General features: G+C 40.5%; 1 protein-coding gene across 3 annotated transcripts in view; it reads left to right on the forward strand.

The window, feature by feature from the left end:
* Nucleotides 1-1,228: 1,228 nt before the first annotated feature.
* The window catches only part of rbfox1 (RNA binding fox-1 homolog 1), a 73,150-nt gene continuing 58,632 nt past the window's right edge, over nt 1,229-15,746 (forward strand). For all 3 annotated transcript variants that reach the window (XM_078270102.1, XM_078270105.1, XM_078270104.1), the window contains exons 1-2: nt 1,229-1,333; nt 8,895-9,188. In XM_078270102.1, the coding sequence (XP_078126228.1) occupies nt 1,295-1,333; nt 8,895-9,188 (333 nt within the window). In that variant the 5' untranslated portion in view covers nt 1,229-1,294. The remainder of the gene's footprint in view (nt 1,334-8,894; nt 9,189-15,746) is intronic.

Consider the following 15,746-nt stretch of genomic DNA (forward strand, 5'->3'; position numbering starts at 1 on the left):
TGCATACAGAGCGAGTAGTCAGTCCCTACCATCCGGAGTGAAATGCCACTCTACCAGGAGTGTCTCCACGTCATGGGCGACTTTGAGAGGTGTGCCCTTGGAGGAAAGATGTGCTGCGACGTCATGGGCGTCGCTGAGCACATTCTCACGTTATTACAGGGTGAATGTTGCCACCCCCCATCCATTTGGCGTGGTTCTCCGGCCGAGGTCCTCTGCTACATCCTTGTGAGGTGGGTACTCAGGCTTCCTCGTGACTCTATTGGTATGAGTCATCCAGTGTTAGGCACTGCCTCTGGCGGTCAGTAAGGATGAAATAGAACGAAGGTTACGAATGTAACTACAGTTCTATGAATCCTGGATGACCGCCAGAGGTCTTGGTCACTCGGAATCTTGCGACACCAGAACTTAATACCTTGGCCTAGGTCACCCCGAGGTCAAGGATCTCATTTTTTCAAATTTTTGACTTTGACCCCAATACTGTCAGGTATGTCTGAAGGAAAGGTGAGCAAAATGTATGTTCAAGTAGTTAACATGCTTTTTGGTAGTGGGTGGGAGGATATAGTTAAAAAAATCTCAAGTCAGAGTCACTATCTTCTTATGTTTGTAACTTCAATCTTGTATCATATTGTCTTGCTCTTCTTAAATACAAAATACATAGTTGTTTAAATAAAGCAGTGCTGGTTGTTTTTCCCAGTTTCAAAGTACTGCTTTGTATTGCCCCCCCCCCCTTTTTACCAAAAAAAAGCGCCCCCCTAAAAATAATTATCACCACCCACCACTGGTACACTCCCTCTTGTGGTGAAAGCTGGTGACAACGCTTAACTCAACTGTTGTGGATATCTTCCAACGTTGAAACAGTGGAAACAGGAAAGGGACAAAGCTGCCACAAAGCTGGAAGCTTGCTGTAGTCTACAATATTATTAAATAACATTAAGATTTCTCTTCATTGGAGCTAAAGGGCCTAAACCAGGAAAAACAGACAGACCAAAGGGACACAAAAGTATGTCAGGGTGTTCACTTTTGACCATATAGTTCAATGTAGACAAAATGAAAAAAAGCACAAAAATGAAGGGACAGGGGGAAAAAAATAGTAGTCTACATATAAAGGAGAAGTGAAGGATTATGAGAGAGGAAAGAGAAGAGAGTGGTGAAAACATTTTTGGGGAATGCTACTTTCATTCACAGTGGCACCTCCTCCTTCTGCTCATTCCTCCACTACACACACACATACAAAACCATAATTGATGCTAGCTGTAGGCATTCACTGGCGGGCTGGACTTTACAGCACAGCTGGATGTTCACGGAGGAAGGCAAAAGCAAGATGGTAGAGCAGGTACTTCTGAGAATACACACTGTTATTTCCTCCATCTCTCTCTCTCTCTCTCTCTCTCTCTCTCTCTCTCTCTCTCTCTCTCTCTCTCTCTCTCTCCTCATTGACGTTTTCTCGCTCCACACTGTTTGTGCTGTGACTGCAGAAGGCAGCATGCTGCATGCTCCTTTTGTGGTGTGTGTGTGTGTGTGTGTGTGTGTGTGTGCTTATGCGTGTTTGTGTGTGAGTGTATAAATGCGGTGCAAGTGGGTTCGCAGGGCTGTGTGCTCTGCTTACTGTATGTGTGTGTCGGTTTGTATCTCCTTTTTTTCTATTTCATTTTCTTTCCATCTCATCTACGGTACATGCTAGCAAGAGTCGATGAATTTTCGCATTAGAGAGAGAGAGGTAGCTTTGTTTTGAAAATGAAACCAAGACACCTTGCAAGCTGAAAAGGTTTATTGTTTGTTCAGCAGTAAGAGAAAAACAGAGTGAGGCATAATGAAAGAAGGATGGAGATAAATATTACTTTTTATTTATTTATCTTACATGTACAAATTAAACAACATTTTTGTCATTTGGTCTATTATACTGTGTTGTAAGATAGCTTGTTTTATTACAATACTCAAATGTATGTATGTTGAGAGGGTTTTATTGCTGTAAACATATTGCTCATGAGGGGATCCCTTCCTTAAAAAAAAAAAAGTCATTTAAAATCCCATTGATAATTATAACAACGCTTATAAGTAAAAATAGCCTCGGTATCACATGTTTTGTGGCTCACTAAATATATTTAAATACAGAAGTCAGTTTAAAAAAAAAAATCTAATATCATTGTTTATTCAAAGCTTTAGTGCGTACATTTTTACACTCAAGCCATTCCTAAATGAGTTGCTACAAAGCTAATTATTATTAGCTCCACACAACTCTCTCTGTATTTCTCAGAATGACTATGTTCAGAAGATTATGGTGTCCGGTCACTTTTGCACCCAAAAACTCAGGTGAAGATAATTACCTCTTCTGAAGAGTCCATCATGTTTTTTTTTTTAATCTTCCATGTCCTGCTTGGCTACTAGCAACTGTGTGGAGCAGGGGTGGGGGGGGATGTTGTTCTCATTACTTAGAATTCCTCATGGGGGCGACAGAAACTACGCACTATAGCTTTAATATTTAAGTTAAGTTTCAGTGGCCTTTAAGGAACAACATTTTCATTAGGTCCTAGATGTTAATGATGATTTTGTGTAAAACCACTCAGTGGACTACATACATATCACACGCTATATGACACCTTGCTTGCTAGCTAGCTATTTATTTCTGCAACTTCTAATCACAAACTAACCTCAACGCTAACCCCATGTTCTATGCGGAAACACTATCAAGTCGCTTTTCGACCCAGAGTTTAAGGGACTTTTTAGTTTTTGGAACAACTTTTAAAATATTCCTTCCAGCCCATTCTTATCTGTGTTTCCACCACGATCTAAAGACCACTGAACACACTCAGCCTGCAGTTCAGTGTGCCCGCCCATTCCATCTAAAAAAGACCTAAAAAAACAAGAAAACAACATAGATTTTGTCTCTGTTGTTAGAACGTAACCGCTGTGATACAATCAGAAATTAAGGTTTTATTTCTCATTCACAGCACCACCTTGATCTCTCTTTCTCTCGCTTGCACGCCCGAGACACACGTCTGCAGCCTGCAGTTCAGTGTGGCCACTGGCTCGCGCAAATCTCTCTCTCTTTATCTCTCTCTTTCTTTAAACTATTCCGGAAGCCGACAGCAAACCTAATTTCCTAATGCCTAATTTTGAGGAAACCACAAACAATCAGCTGTTGTGCAATGTGACAAAGGACATGGCTGTTCCTCAAACAAATTGGTGAGGTGATCCTCTCTTTCCTCTGGCCAAAACTCTTACACACCATTAGGGTCATATTATTGTTTGTTGTATTGTATTTGTATCATGTTGTATATGATGTTTTCTATGGCTGCAGCATGGGTTAAGGGCCCAAGACAAATTTCCCCCCCTTGTGGGACAATAAGGTTAATCTTGATCTTGTCTAGTACTTAAGCAAATGTTTATCTGAAGTCCCAAAGGGTAATAATTTAAACATACACACAAAGACACTTAACACACAGGACAAAGCATGTACAAAACAATATGATGAATCATAGTACATCACATACATTACATCATCAAGAAGAGCATGATAAGCATACAAAAATCAAAGGAAATGTGTGTGCAATGCAAGAAGGCTGAGTTAGTGGTTCCAGAGTTGGGTAGCTTCTAGCCAACTTTCCAAACTTTGCCCCGACAGGAATACATACCAACTCAGATTTTACATCGCACTCAGCAAAGTAATTACTTAACGGCAACATTACTTAAAATAGTGTGATCAGGTGATAAGAGTGGCTGGAAACAAACAACCAGATTTTTAAAGAAAGGCAACAGTAAAATTATTACCTAAACTGCCCGTTGTAAACATCCATTGAAGTTTACAGACTCACTTCCTGCTTTCTCTTTGACCTTCTATATTTACTGTAGTTGCACACACAGTTTTACTGTGCAATCAGGGTTTATAAACAACGTCATCTAACTGCACGTGATTCTTGTCCATTTGGGACTAAACTATTATTACTGATGTTGCAGATTTGCAAGATTTTAGAAATCTTTTTGCTGACTGCAATGTTATCCTAACTGATGGAACTGATGGCCAGATCTATGAAAATAAAGCCCAAATTGTACTATACTACAACTCGTTATGTCATTTGGTAAAGTGTGCCACTGACTTTCATAAATGCAGTTTGACAACAGGCAACAGTACAATATCTCGGAAGTCTGGTCAATATAACATTTTATCAGAGGTAAGATATACATTCAATCAACGGAGGAGGGACCAAGGCATTCAACGTTTAAAACACCATACACACATTTAAGTAGAATCGTCATCGTCTTTTGAGAAATAGTGAGATACTTCAAGAGTAGAGTCACACACAGGGAAGCATACCGAGTGATGATTTTACTGAGGAAGGAGAGAAATTCCTTCCCTCTCTGTGCGCTTTTTCCCAATTTTATTTTTATTCCTTTAGTTTTGTGTGTTTGTGTGTGTGTGTGTGTGTGTGTGTGTGTGTGTGTGTTTGTGTGTGTGTGCGTGCGCAGTGCTCTGCCACGTAAAGCATATTTCAGCCTTCTAAATGTGGTTCTCATTACACGGCAGAGCATTCAGCCAAGACTCACTGTCTGCATCCCTTTCTCTCTCTCTCTCTTTTTCCTACATATGACTGCACCTCTCTCTCTCTTTCTCTCTCGCTTACACTCTCTAATGGCTGAGATATAAATATCCCACAGGAGTAACCTCTCACGCACACACACACACACACACACACACACACTTACACACCACACTCTAAAGTGTTTTTGAGGCACCTTGACTCTCTTTCTTTCGTATCTCCACTATTTTCTGGGAATCATAGCTATAGCCAGCTGAAACCACATTTCTAAAACAGATGTTTTTTGTTTGATTTGAGGTATTTTATAGTTTGTGCCATCTTTGGTGATGATTGCTAAGGTACATCCTCTTACTACAAATATTGTATGGGATCACTGTAATACAGGACATATACTTTTCTCTGTTCAATGTTGATGAATGTCTTCCTTCAGTCCAGGGAGTTTATTTCTAAAAAGGGCAACTCCACTCTACATCTTGTGTAGAGGAAAAACATTGTTGCACTGATTTCTATGAGCCCTGACACATCTGGTTATGATATCTAATCACAGGTCTGTGCATTTACACTTGTATTATTAAGTGTTTTATTTCAATATAAATAATGAAAGGGGAGGCAGAACTGAGAAATGGCAGGTGTGATGTGTCCAAGGTGAAGGGAAGTGATGTTGCTGTATGGGCTCTACTTATTTTATAGAGCAGGGGTTCTCAAACTTATTACTCAAAGGTCAGAGGTCCGGAACATTTGACATTAACAAAATAACATTTGGCATTAACAAAATAGCATTTAACTGGATCAACTACAGTCCGTTAACACCACTACTATATATTCAATGTCACTAACAATTTTCATGATCAATGTGTGTCAAAATGTATTTAAAAATAAAAAAAACTTTACACTTTAAAAGGTATTGTTTTTATAACACATAGTAGGCTGGGTCGGGATTGACTTGCTGTTCGGTCCAGATGCGGACCTTGGTCTGTACTTTGAGAAGTAGGAAGGGGTCGTCTGTAGCTTTTTGATAGGTAGCATTATGGGCAGCGTGTAGTCTCGCATTGCCAGGCTTATCTCCACAGCGCTGTGGAGTCAAGTCTGGCTACACCACAGATAGATTTTAGGATAATAGAAAAAAAAATGCTGTGGGTTGTTTGCATTTCTTTAAACCAATCACAATCGTCTTGGGCAGGGCTAAGCTCTGGACCAACCCGTTCTCACTCCCAGCTCGTAAAATACGGACGCGTGGTCATTGGCTGTCAGCGTCAGATACAACGCAATATGCACCCCTCGGCGTGTGTATGTAACGCACCGGGTAGAGCAGCAGCTCCGCGGCGCGTGAAAATGACATAGTATTAGGAGAGACAACGGTAGCGAGTAGTATTAAAGCCCGAAATTCCTCGTAGGGAGGCTGTTTGGGGTGGTGGAAGGGTCAAACTACACAGGACTTTCACCCCGGAGACCGGGGTTCATGTCCCGCGTGTCACAGAAACGTGCATTTTATAAACCCACCTACGATCTTTTCCTAAACCAACTGTCCCCTTTGTTGTCCCGCGTGTCACGTAAACGTACCTTTTATAAGCCCACCCACCATCTTTTCCTAAACGTACCTGCGATCCAGCGCCTTTGGATAATGCGCGTTTAGATTTGACGCTAAAGGAGACTTTTAGCGTCAATAAAAACGCCAAACGCCTCACCTATGGTCATGAAGGCTGGGTCATAAGGATGCCCCCTGGGGGCCTGTAGGGAGGTGTTCCAGGCACGTCCAGCTGGGAGGAGGCCTCGGGGAAGACCCAGGACTAGGTGGAGGGATTATATCTCCAACCTGGCCTGGGATCGCCTCAGGATCCCCCAGTCTGAGCTGGTTAATGTGGCTCGGGAAAGGGAAGTTTGGAGTCCCCTGCTGGAGCTGCTACCCCCGCGACCCGATACCGGATAAGCGGACGAAGATGGATGGAAAAACGCCAAAGGCACCTGACCAAGCATCCGTATTTCACTCGATGGGTGAGAATGTGTCGTCTAGACATGGATACGTCATTGGCTCTTACCAGTGTATCACCCAGTGTACTTCGTCCACAGCAATCCCACCAGTCGGTCCCAAAACGTCCCAGTTAGATAGTAAATGCCTTAAACATGTTCCTTGTAAATCTTTACAATCATTCACTAAAAGAACCAAGCAGACCTGCTTTAATGCACAATCCAAAGTTTCTTCAAAACGTGGTATTTTCAGCACGAGAACGGGAGAGGCAGAGTTAGATGATCTTTCAAGTCTAAAAGTGTGCAATTGTCCGCGGACGCTGAGCGCGTAAAGTACGTCCGAGCGTCCCGGATGGGTGAACTGGGACTCTGTTGCCTGCTTGTCATTTAATAGTTAGTTAACGAGAGTTGGCTATCGATCAGGGGGAAAAAATCTAAATTAGCGTCCCTAGAAGGCATCCATAGGCTGCTTTAACACAGTGCAGTTAACACAGTGTTCACCTGTGTTTAAGTTTAGTAATGTGTGTGTGTGTGTTGTTCAGTTGGTGTGTCTGTGATGTAGAGTATCCTCTATAATCATGTAGATAACCCTGCTCTCTCAATGATGGACAAATTGGCTCCTATTTGACAGTACGGCTCTCTAAGTACATTTCCTCTACATGGAGTAGACTACTGTGTGTATGTGTAAGTGCATGTGTAAGTGTGTGCTGGCAGTGATTCAATGGAGTGGAGTTTGAACTGTTTCTCATTACAGTCAGAAGTAGGGGGCTTTGATTGAAGAATAGACAATCTATGCATCAAAACACACAAAATGATTCATCCTCTGAGGACAAATAATATCCGCAGCAAACTTCACAGAAATCCAGCCATTAGTTTTCAACATTAGTAGCAACAGTAAGTTGTTATTGAGCAAATTGTGGTCAGGTAGAACTTTTGGCCCAAGGTGACACTAATGCAACATTTCCACTGTATGGTACAGCGCAGCTCTTCCTTCACTCTAACACTTTTTTTTTTTTTGGCTTTCCATTAGCAAAATTTGTGTATGGTAGCTAGTTCTGTTTTTGGTACCACCTTGGTCAACGTTGCAAGCCAGCTGAGCCGATGCTAGAAGGTGGAGTTAAAACACGTCACTAGTGCGACACAGGACATCCTGCACCAAACGGTCATTTTTAAATAGCCAAGCAATTTTTTATTCATTAACCATAGATTTTTTTAAAAATGGCTGCCCGCAAAACTACAACGTACACTATGTCGTTCAATTGAGTGCAGACATTGTCGCTGATTAAAGTAGTGATGGCCAATTGAAGTTTCATGAATTTTCTTTATTTTCTGAGCCTACTAGATGGCACTCTGAATTATCATTCTTTGAGCGTTTTTTTTTAAACACATAGCGGCATCTAGTGGGGTCACCACATACAACTAATGGTTCATTTGGACATCACTAGATGAAAGGATCCAGCAAACACAGCTATAGCAATCATCTGAGAATTATGCATTGATTTGTTTTTTTTTATCCACAGTGGAAAACAAAGTAGTGAAAAGCACCTGGTACCAAAACCAAACCATGCGGTGGAAATGAGGCATTAAATACTATCGTTTGAAGACCAATAACATTCCTACGAAATTCCATTGCAATCTAGACAGTAGGGAATATACTGAACAAAGTGTTGGAAAGACAGACCAACCAACATCACCATCTGTAGGCCTGCAGCTTGTTGGGCAAATTAAAATTAAGAAAAATACCAACAGCTCTGTAAGGCTGTACTACTCTAAAGTTAACATGCTGATGTTTAGAAGGTGATGTTTACCATGTTCACGTCTTAGTTTAGCATGTTAGCATGCTATCACAAATGAAAAGCTGTAAGTTTGTTTTGTTAGTTTTGCAGGTATTTCGTCAAAAACCAAAGTAGTGAAAAATTTAAGATTTTGACCTGATGATGGCGCTAGAGGACAAGCCAGGGGATCACCAAAGTCACTAGGATACATTATCTGGACTATAAAATGTCTATACCAAATATCATGGGAAACTATCCCTGTCGAGACATTTCATTCTGAACGAAAAATGCCAACCAGCTAGTGAAGCTAGATGAAAAGATTCAAAAGAAGTCAAGATTACCAAGAACTTTAGGATTAATCCTCTGGGGGTCACAAATGTCTGTACAAAATGTTACGGTAATCTGTCGTTTTAATATATTTTAGTCTGGACCAAAGTGGCCGACCGACTGACATTGTCATTCCTGCCCTGCCACTAGCATGGCAAAAATCATTGCAATAACTGATTTTCTTTTTTTAAAGTAGGGAGTGCAGGAAGAGATCAAAATCTCCAAAATCTTCCTCTGATGGAATGTTGACATGGTCTTTTAAATTAAAAAGTGAATCTCTTTGTCCATACAGGGTAACCAGGACACACCGGCACCCCCGGACCCATCCATGGCCCAGGCTTACCCATCAGCCCAGTTTGCCCCCCCTCCCCAGAACGGCATTCCAGCTGAGTTCACAGCTTCACACCCCCATCCACATCCACACTCCCACCCACATCCACACCAGCATCCAGCAGCACCACAGGACTACACTGGCGTCCAGGCCTCCATCAGTGAGCATCCACTCAACATGTACCAGTCCTCACAGAGCCACAGCGAGCAGAGCGGGTCAGACTCTGTCAGTCAGACGGTCACCGGCACAGCCACAGTAAGGCATCATGGGAAAAGCTGGTGTTTAAGTTGTCGATAGCTTGGGTTTCAGAGTTTAATGTTCTTAATTATTAATTTAAAACAATTAAATCCTGTCCTATATACATGTTGTAACTTGGTTATTTATCACATGCAGCGGATAAATATAAAACTGAGACATTGTGGTTTTGGAGCAGTTTGTAAAATGTTTTGTCTCTATTTGTTTTGTAATTTTGCATACCCAGCTACGTTCAAAATGAAATAAGATTATTGACCTGTACACTAGCTTTCAAATAAAATAGAAAGCAAAAGGTAGTTCCTAGAATAACAGGTTACACAAACAATATCCAAACTTAGAGGAACACTTACCTCCCCACCTGCTCGGACCCAATCACAGGTCATCGTATAGAAGCCACACACAAGGCCGGAAAAAGGAAGGAAAGGCTGGTTGTAGTGGTAGTTACTGGCTGCAGTGACTACATGCAGTGACTCAGAAGTCCTGTCCTCACAGAATGGTAGCCAGCTCAAAAAGATCTACAGTACTTAACATTATAAGTGCAGTATTGTTAACTTGCTGTTGCTGAAGATGCAGAGATGCAGTTTGGCGAGATTTGTTTTCAAGATTGCTCCAACCATGCAATTCAAACCACAATGCCAATGTTTTACATATTTACTTCATGAGTTGCCAACATTTAACAAGAAACAAATGATTTAAGTCATTAAGTGTGGTTAATATTCTATACATCATGTAAAAGCAGTAGTGAAAGTGTGTCATAATTGATACTACTACTAATACTACTACTTGGAGTCTGTAGCTACACATTTTCATATCCTCCAGATAGGGGCTTAAAGGTTTGGTTGAGGTCTTCCAGTCTTTATGTTAAACTAGAGTAAACATCCTCACACCTACAGTATCTCGGTACTGGACACAGCGATGAAACTCATATCAGGCTTCTCATCTATCTTTAGTTTTGGTAAGTTTTCCCAAATGTCAGGGTGTTACTATGGGAAGCTTGGAGAAGTGTGGTTCTTACATATAGACTGCATACTTTTTTTATAACTTAATATATTAATAGTGGTGTGCAAGGCAAGCAAACATGGGTAAAAGACTGTGGCCTGAAGAAATGGTTAAACTAGACCACAAGCTGTAGTTATAAGGGTGTAATCATGGCCAAAAGGTTATAGGACGTGATCATATTTTTCAGCCATATCTGTAACGTTTAAAGATATGTAAGTGAACACGGTGGTCTGACCTATCCAAAGTTTTTGCGCTGCTTATAATATGTACTGTGTTACTTTGCTAGCGTCTTTGATAAACCAAATCTAATGAATAGGTTTGGATATTGTTTGGGTGTTTCCAATACCGGTGCTAAAATTATACTTTTAAAATGGTGCCTGTGCCAAAACCGACTGAACCGATACTTTAAAAAAGAAGTAAAAGAATAGCAGCAGTTGGCGAAATTAAAGAACGGCTTGTTCATCGCTAAGGCCATATGGTCAAATTTAAATGATTTATTTATTATTTGTGGCTCGGAGGTAGAGTGGTCGCCCTCAACCGCAAGATTGGCGAGTCCGTGTTCTTTCTCCGATTTCTCCGACTCTGACAGTGGCCATGGTGTCTCAAAGTGTAGCTAGTCTCGTCTGTGTCTTTAGCTGGACCGTTTAGCTGTCAGCATTTTAATTGTGTTTAAGCCAGCTACTAGCTAACGGTAGGCTAACGTTACCTGCTGCCAAGCGTAATGTTAACTAGCGTCACGTGCAGTGATGCTTCTGTTGCTTCTAATTCCGTTTCGGAGCATCAGAGAACAATGCAGGCATTTAAGTGGCACCAAAATGAGGCAGCAAAATCCTCGTTGCTATTAGGAAGCACCAGTTTCGGTACTCAACCCTAGTTATGAACAGCGAAATCTCAGCGCCGGTCGGACTAACTGCTAGTTTTGTTAGTGTAATTTTCTTTAGTCTGTGGTGCAAAAGGTAAATTAGGTCTCCAACATAATGTTAGTGAAAGTGGTGACATATGAACATATCAAACATGCATTTTAGATGAATGAGATGAGAGTATATCCAGTTGTTCCTCACCCGTTAAATTGTACGGCAGTAGTTTTCCACCCGGAAGTTTCTGTAAACAAACACTGTGATTGTGTGGTCTATAAGGGGGGATGTTTGCTTGTCTCAGGCTTTCATAGTCAGTAAAGCTGCTGTTATGTCATGTTTTGTAATGGTTTACAGTAAATCTTACTCACTTTTGAAGATATACAAACCAGTAGTTACCTATTTATGCCAATATAACCAGTTACAGAGCAGATTTATCTGTGTACATTCAGGTGATGGTGAGCTCCACTCCAAGGCACTATCCCCTCCATTGTGTTTTTGTTTAGCTGTATAGTACAACTATAACAGACCCTACAGGGTTATTTCCTGAGTGTCATCTGATTATCACACCAACACTCCAGCTCTCTAAAGACTATTGCCAGTGATCTCTAGAGGCCATTTTTGAGTCACTGTTTTAATAGAATTCATACAATTTATAATGCCACAGATGCGAGTACAGCGGTGCAGGCGACAAAACTCCTGCTTGTCATTTGATCTCTGGATTTATAACTTAGTTCGTTTTCATAAATATTTATTACACCATTGGCCTTAAGTGTCCATCCATAAAAATGGATAATATTTTGCATAGTAATAATGTGTTCCCTTTCCACTGCAACAAATGCTTAGTTTTCTTTTTCTTTCTTGGCTGGACTTTTAAACTTAATTCACACAATAAACATTTATCTGAATCAAAGATTAACCTCCACTGACGAATGAATGGACGGGCCTGATTAAAGTAGAATAATTCCAAAAATACTTTACAGCTGTTTGTTTAAGTCAGTATAAAGCAAACAGCAATCTGATAAGACATCCTCCTACAAAAAAGGTGATTACTTGTGTAGATATTTAAACACGTCTGCCGTGAGACATAGATGAAAACACAACACAAGTATAATGACATGCTATAACAAAATGAATAACAATAACAATTTTCTGTATGGGTCTAAACACCTATGCCAACCTATACACAGGTAAAACAAGTTAGTTAGCAGTATTTTACACACAGATCTTTTGAAATAGTAGGGACAGAATGACCTGAACCTTACTGACCAGAGGCCTGTACTACGAATCAAGATCAACATGTCCTGGATTTCTTTTAGTTACCCGACTTCACTAACCCTAACAACCGCCGTCCCGCATAACCTGTGTCACGACGGTGGTTAACTACTAGTTCAGTCAACTCAGGGTTTCCCAATCCAGCAAGCGGGCGCGTTCACATAAAAGAGGCGGTGTTTGCGCACCACGACCAATCGCAAACATCTACCAGAGCCGCATATTTTAAACAAGAAGAGCAAACTATAATTCTACATAAATATGAAGAACACAAACACATTTTACAGGCAAAATGCAGGAAGGAAAGCTGGCAAAAAAAAGCTGGCGCTGTTTTACGTAAATCACAACGCTTATCCTATCAATATCACTTCCAGTGGTGTAGTCTACGTGATGGTAAGCTCCAGGATTTCTATATAGGCTACCCACTTAAAAATGCCCAATGACACGTAACAACATAGGCTACTTTCCATTATATTTTTGATAAATTTTGAATTGTCATCCGTGCTTTTTTCTTAACATCTATAGGCTGAATAAAGGTATTTTTACCGTAAATTGGTGCATTAAAGTGTATCGGAATGCAGGAAATGAAGTCGTTGATGCTTAAAACTTTCCTGGGGGAGGACACCCAGGCCCCCCCACTATGATATGCCCCCTTCCTCCCCCAAAGGCAGATTCTGGCCAATATACAGTAGGCTACAGTACACCCACTATAATAGTATACATTAGACTACACTGGTCACTTCCCCATCAGTCAGGCACAAGATCTGACCATAATTACACTTTTGCTTTCCATGAACTGTCGTTGCTTTAGCCTTTTATTTCAGTTGAAACCCTGGCAGTGGTAAGCGATCGTGAGAGAAAATAAAACAATATCAAAACATAATTCTAACCGATGTGCGTATTGGCAACACACGGCTGAAGAAGCCGACAAATATATGTATATATTGTAATTCCCCCCGCTTAAAAATCTAAATCTTTCATAAAGATACCCATCAGTAAATGTTAACGGGGTTGTCGGTCTCTAAATGTTTTAACTTTTATGAGCGCACCCCTCTCTCTCTCTCCCTCCGCGCACCGAGCTCCACCTGATCTAAGAACGGTGATGCCGTTATCAATTGAGTATTGGTTGGTCAGTAGGCGGTGCTTTAACACCGGTTGATCTCTAATCTCCAACTTAACCTGCTCCCGACCAGGTTAGGTGTTCAGCATGAGTTACCACGGCGATTGAACCCGATAACAACTAATCCACCTTCGTGGTACAGAAAACCCTGGGTTGAACCTGAAGTTACTCGTTAACGCCAAATCTTGCTTCGTAGCACAGGCCTCTGTTCAGCTCAGTCAGGGAACTATAAACTATATCGAACTGTGACAAGATTCACATTCTCAAAAGATTCAAAGGATAATTCTGGTTTTACATTTCACGAGTTAAGAAACACAAGATCATACAAACCATTCAGATTAGTCACATTTATTGGATGAGAAACAAAGGCTAAAGATGTAATCTAAGGGTGGATAGGTTTGGTTTCAGAAGTGGTGGGGACACAATGGAGTAAAAAATAAATAAATCAATATAAAATTGAATTCGTATTTTGTGTTAGACTTAAACCAGCATTTAAGAAATAATGATGACATTGGTTTTAGTGTTTTCCATAATATTTTTTATATAAAAAAGAATTATATAAGCTCTGCTTTATTTTTAGTGCAGTTACCCTACTTAAAATCATGTTTATTTAACTTAATAGAGACATTTTTAGGACCTATGTCCTTTATTGCCTGGTTTGCAATCATTGCTAGTGATGTCCAAACGAAGCTTCATGAATTAGTTGTATTTGTTGACCCCACTAGATGATGCTCTTGGTGTAAAGAAAAAGGCTCAAACAATGATTATTCAGTGTGCTTTCAACCCTTTGTTGAACAGAGAGCGCCATCTTGTGGGCTCAGAAAATAAAGAAAATGCTTCATGAAGTTTCATGAAGCTTCAGTTGGACATCACTATTCGCCACACAGCTCATTGCTGATGAATCGACAGCAAGAGGACAATGTTTGGAGAGATTTTAGTAAGAAAATCAATGTGAAAGTATAAATATGAGGGAGACAGAAATAGGATTTTAAAAAGTGAGGGAGACATGTCCCCATCCCCTTGCACAGTAGAAAACACACCCTTATTTTATTTCCAAATGAAGTGGTTAAATTCTGGATGAACACTTGGTTTGTTTACAACCTGTCTGTTTGCTTCACTGCTCGAGTTTCTTCCATGTCACCATGTTTCCAGATCTCAACACTGACATCATAATCGATACAAATTATGGAACTACTAAAACAAGACTCAAGTTGTAATTAACCGGAATAATCCTTCAGTATCAATTCTCTTAATGATGTGATTTTGTAATGCATAGTCAGAAACTGAATTTGCACTTTGTCAAATATGCACAAACCAGCCAACACACAGTAAACCAGGGACAGATACCGGCTTTGCCCAGTATGTAATCAAGCCGTGTCAATCATGAGATTAAGACCATTGATCAGTCAAGGTTCCATCACTGTGTCCAAAAAGCAGGATGAGTCAGACACCCTGTCTTGATTTGATGCCATGGTAGAAAAGAAATCACAAGAATTACAACAGATAACTTCCCAGGATAACAAGAAGACCTGACTCCACCTGATAGCACCATAGCCCCATTGTTGAGCATTGTGTTACAGTTTACAGGTAGTAATCAGTCACTGATAATGACTTGCAAAGATATTTTGTCATCTGTCTAAATGTTTATAATCTGCTTTATCAGAAATGCAGTTTTTGTTTATGTTCTGGAAGCTGAGAATGTTGTGTGAGGATTTCTTTGAAACAACCCCGAGGCTATTTTACCAGAGGAAAGAGTGAGACGGCATACTGTACATCTGGAAGTCTCATCAATTCTCCCTCAGTCAGTCTGTCTGCTGCACTCCTTCCCCCACATCATCAAACCTCCCTCTCACTGCTTTATTTCTCTGTTCTTTTCCTCATTCTTTCAGCCACATCTACTCGGTGTGTCTCTCTGTGTCTGGGACTCTGTGTTTCTCTTCATCCTGCATGCTTCAGCTGTTTGCCCCAACAGTAAATTCCATCCCCAAATGATAATGAAAGCAAGATACTGAGAACTTTTGTGATCTTATGTACAACATACTTATTTGTGTCTACATTGGACACTTTCCAATATATTATATGCTTATGCCACATTACAGGACAGAGTCATCACAATAAGGACAAAAGCTTAAGAGCAGGATTAAACATAAGGCTGAACAACATGATGGAAATATCTATTTGCAATTGTTCCTTTGAAATAAACACCAGGCCGGAATAGCATAACATTATTGGTACACTTAAAATAGTAACTTAATAAGTATTATTTTTATAATCATGGCATTAAAAATTGGCCTAAAAAACTAACTGGCAGAC

The sequence above is a fragment of the Sander vitreus genome, chromosome 15, assembly GCF_031162955.1.
Source record: "Sander vitreus isolate 19-12246 chromosome 15, sanVit1, whole genome shotgun sequence".
Taxonomy (NCBI): domain Eukaryota; kingdom Metazoa; phylum Chordata; class Actinopteri; order Perciformes; family Percidae; genus Sander; species Sander vitreus.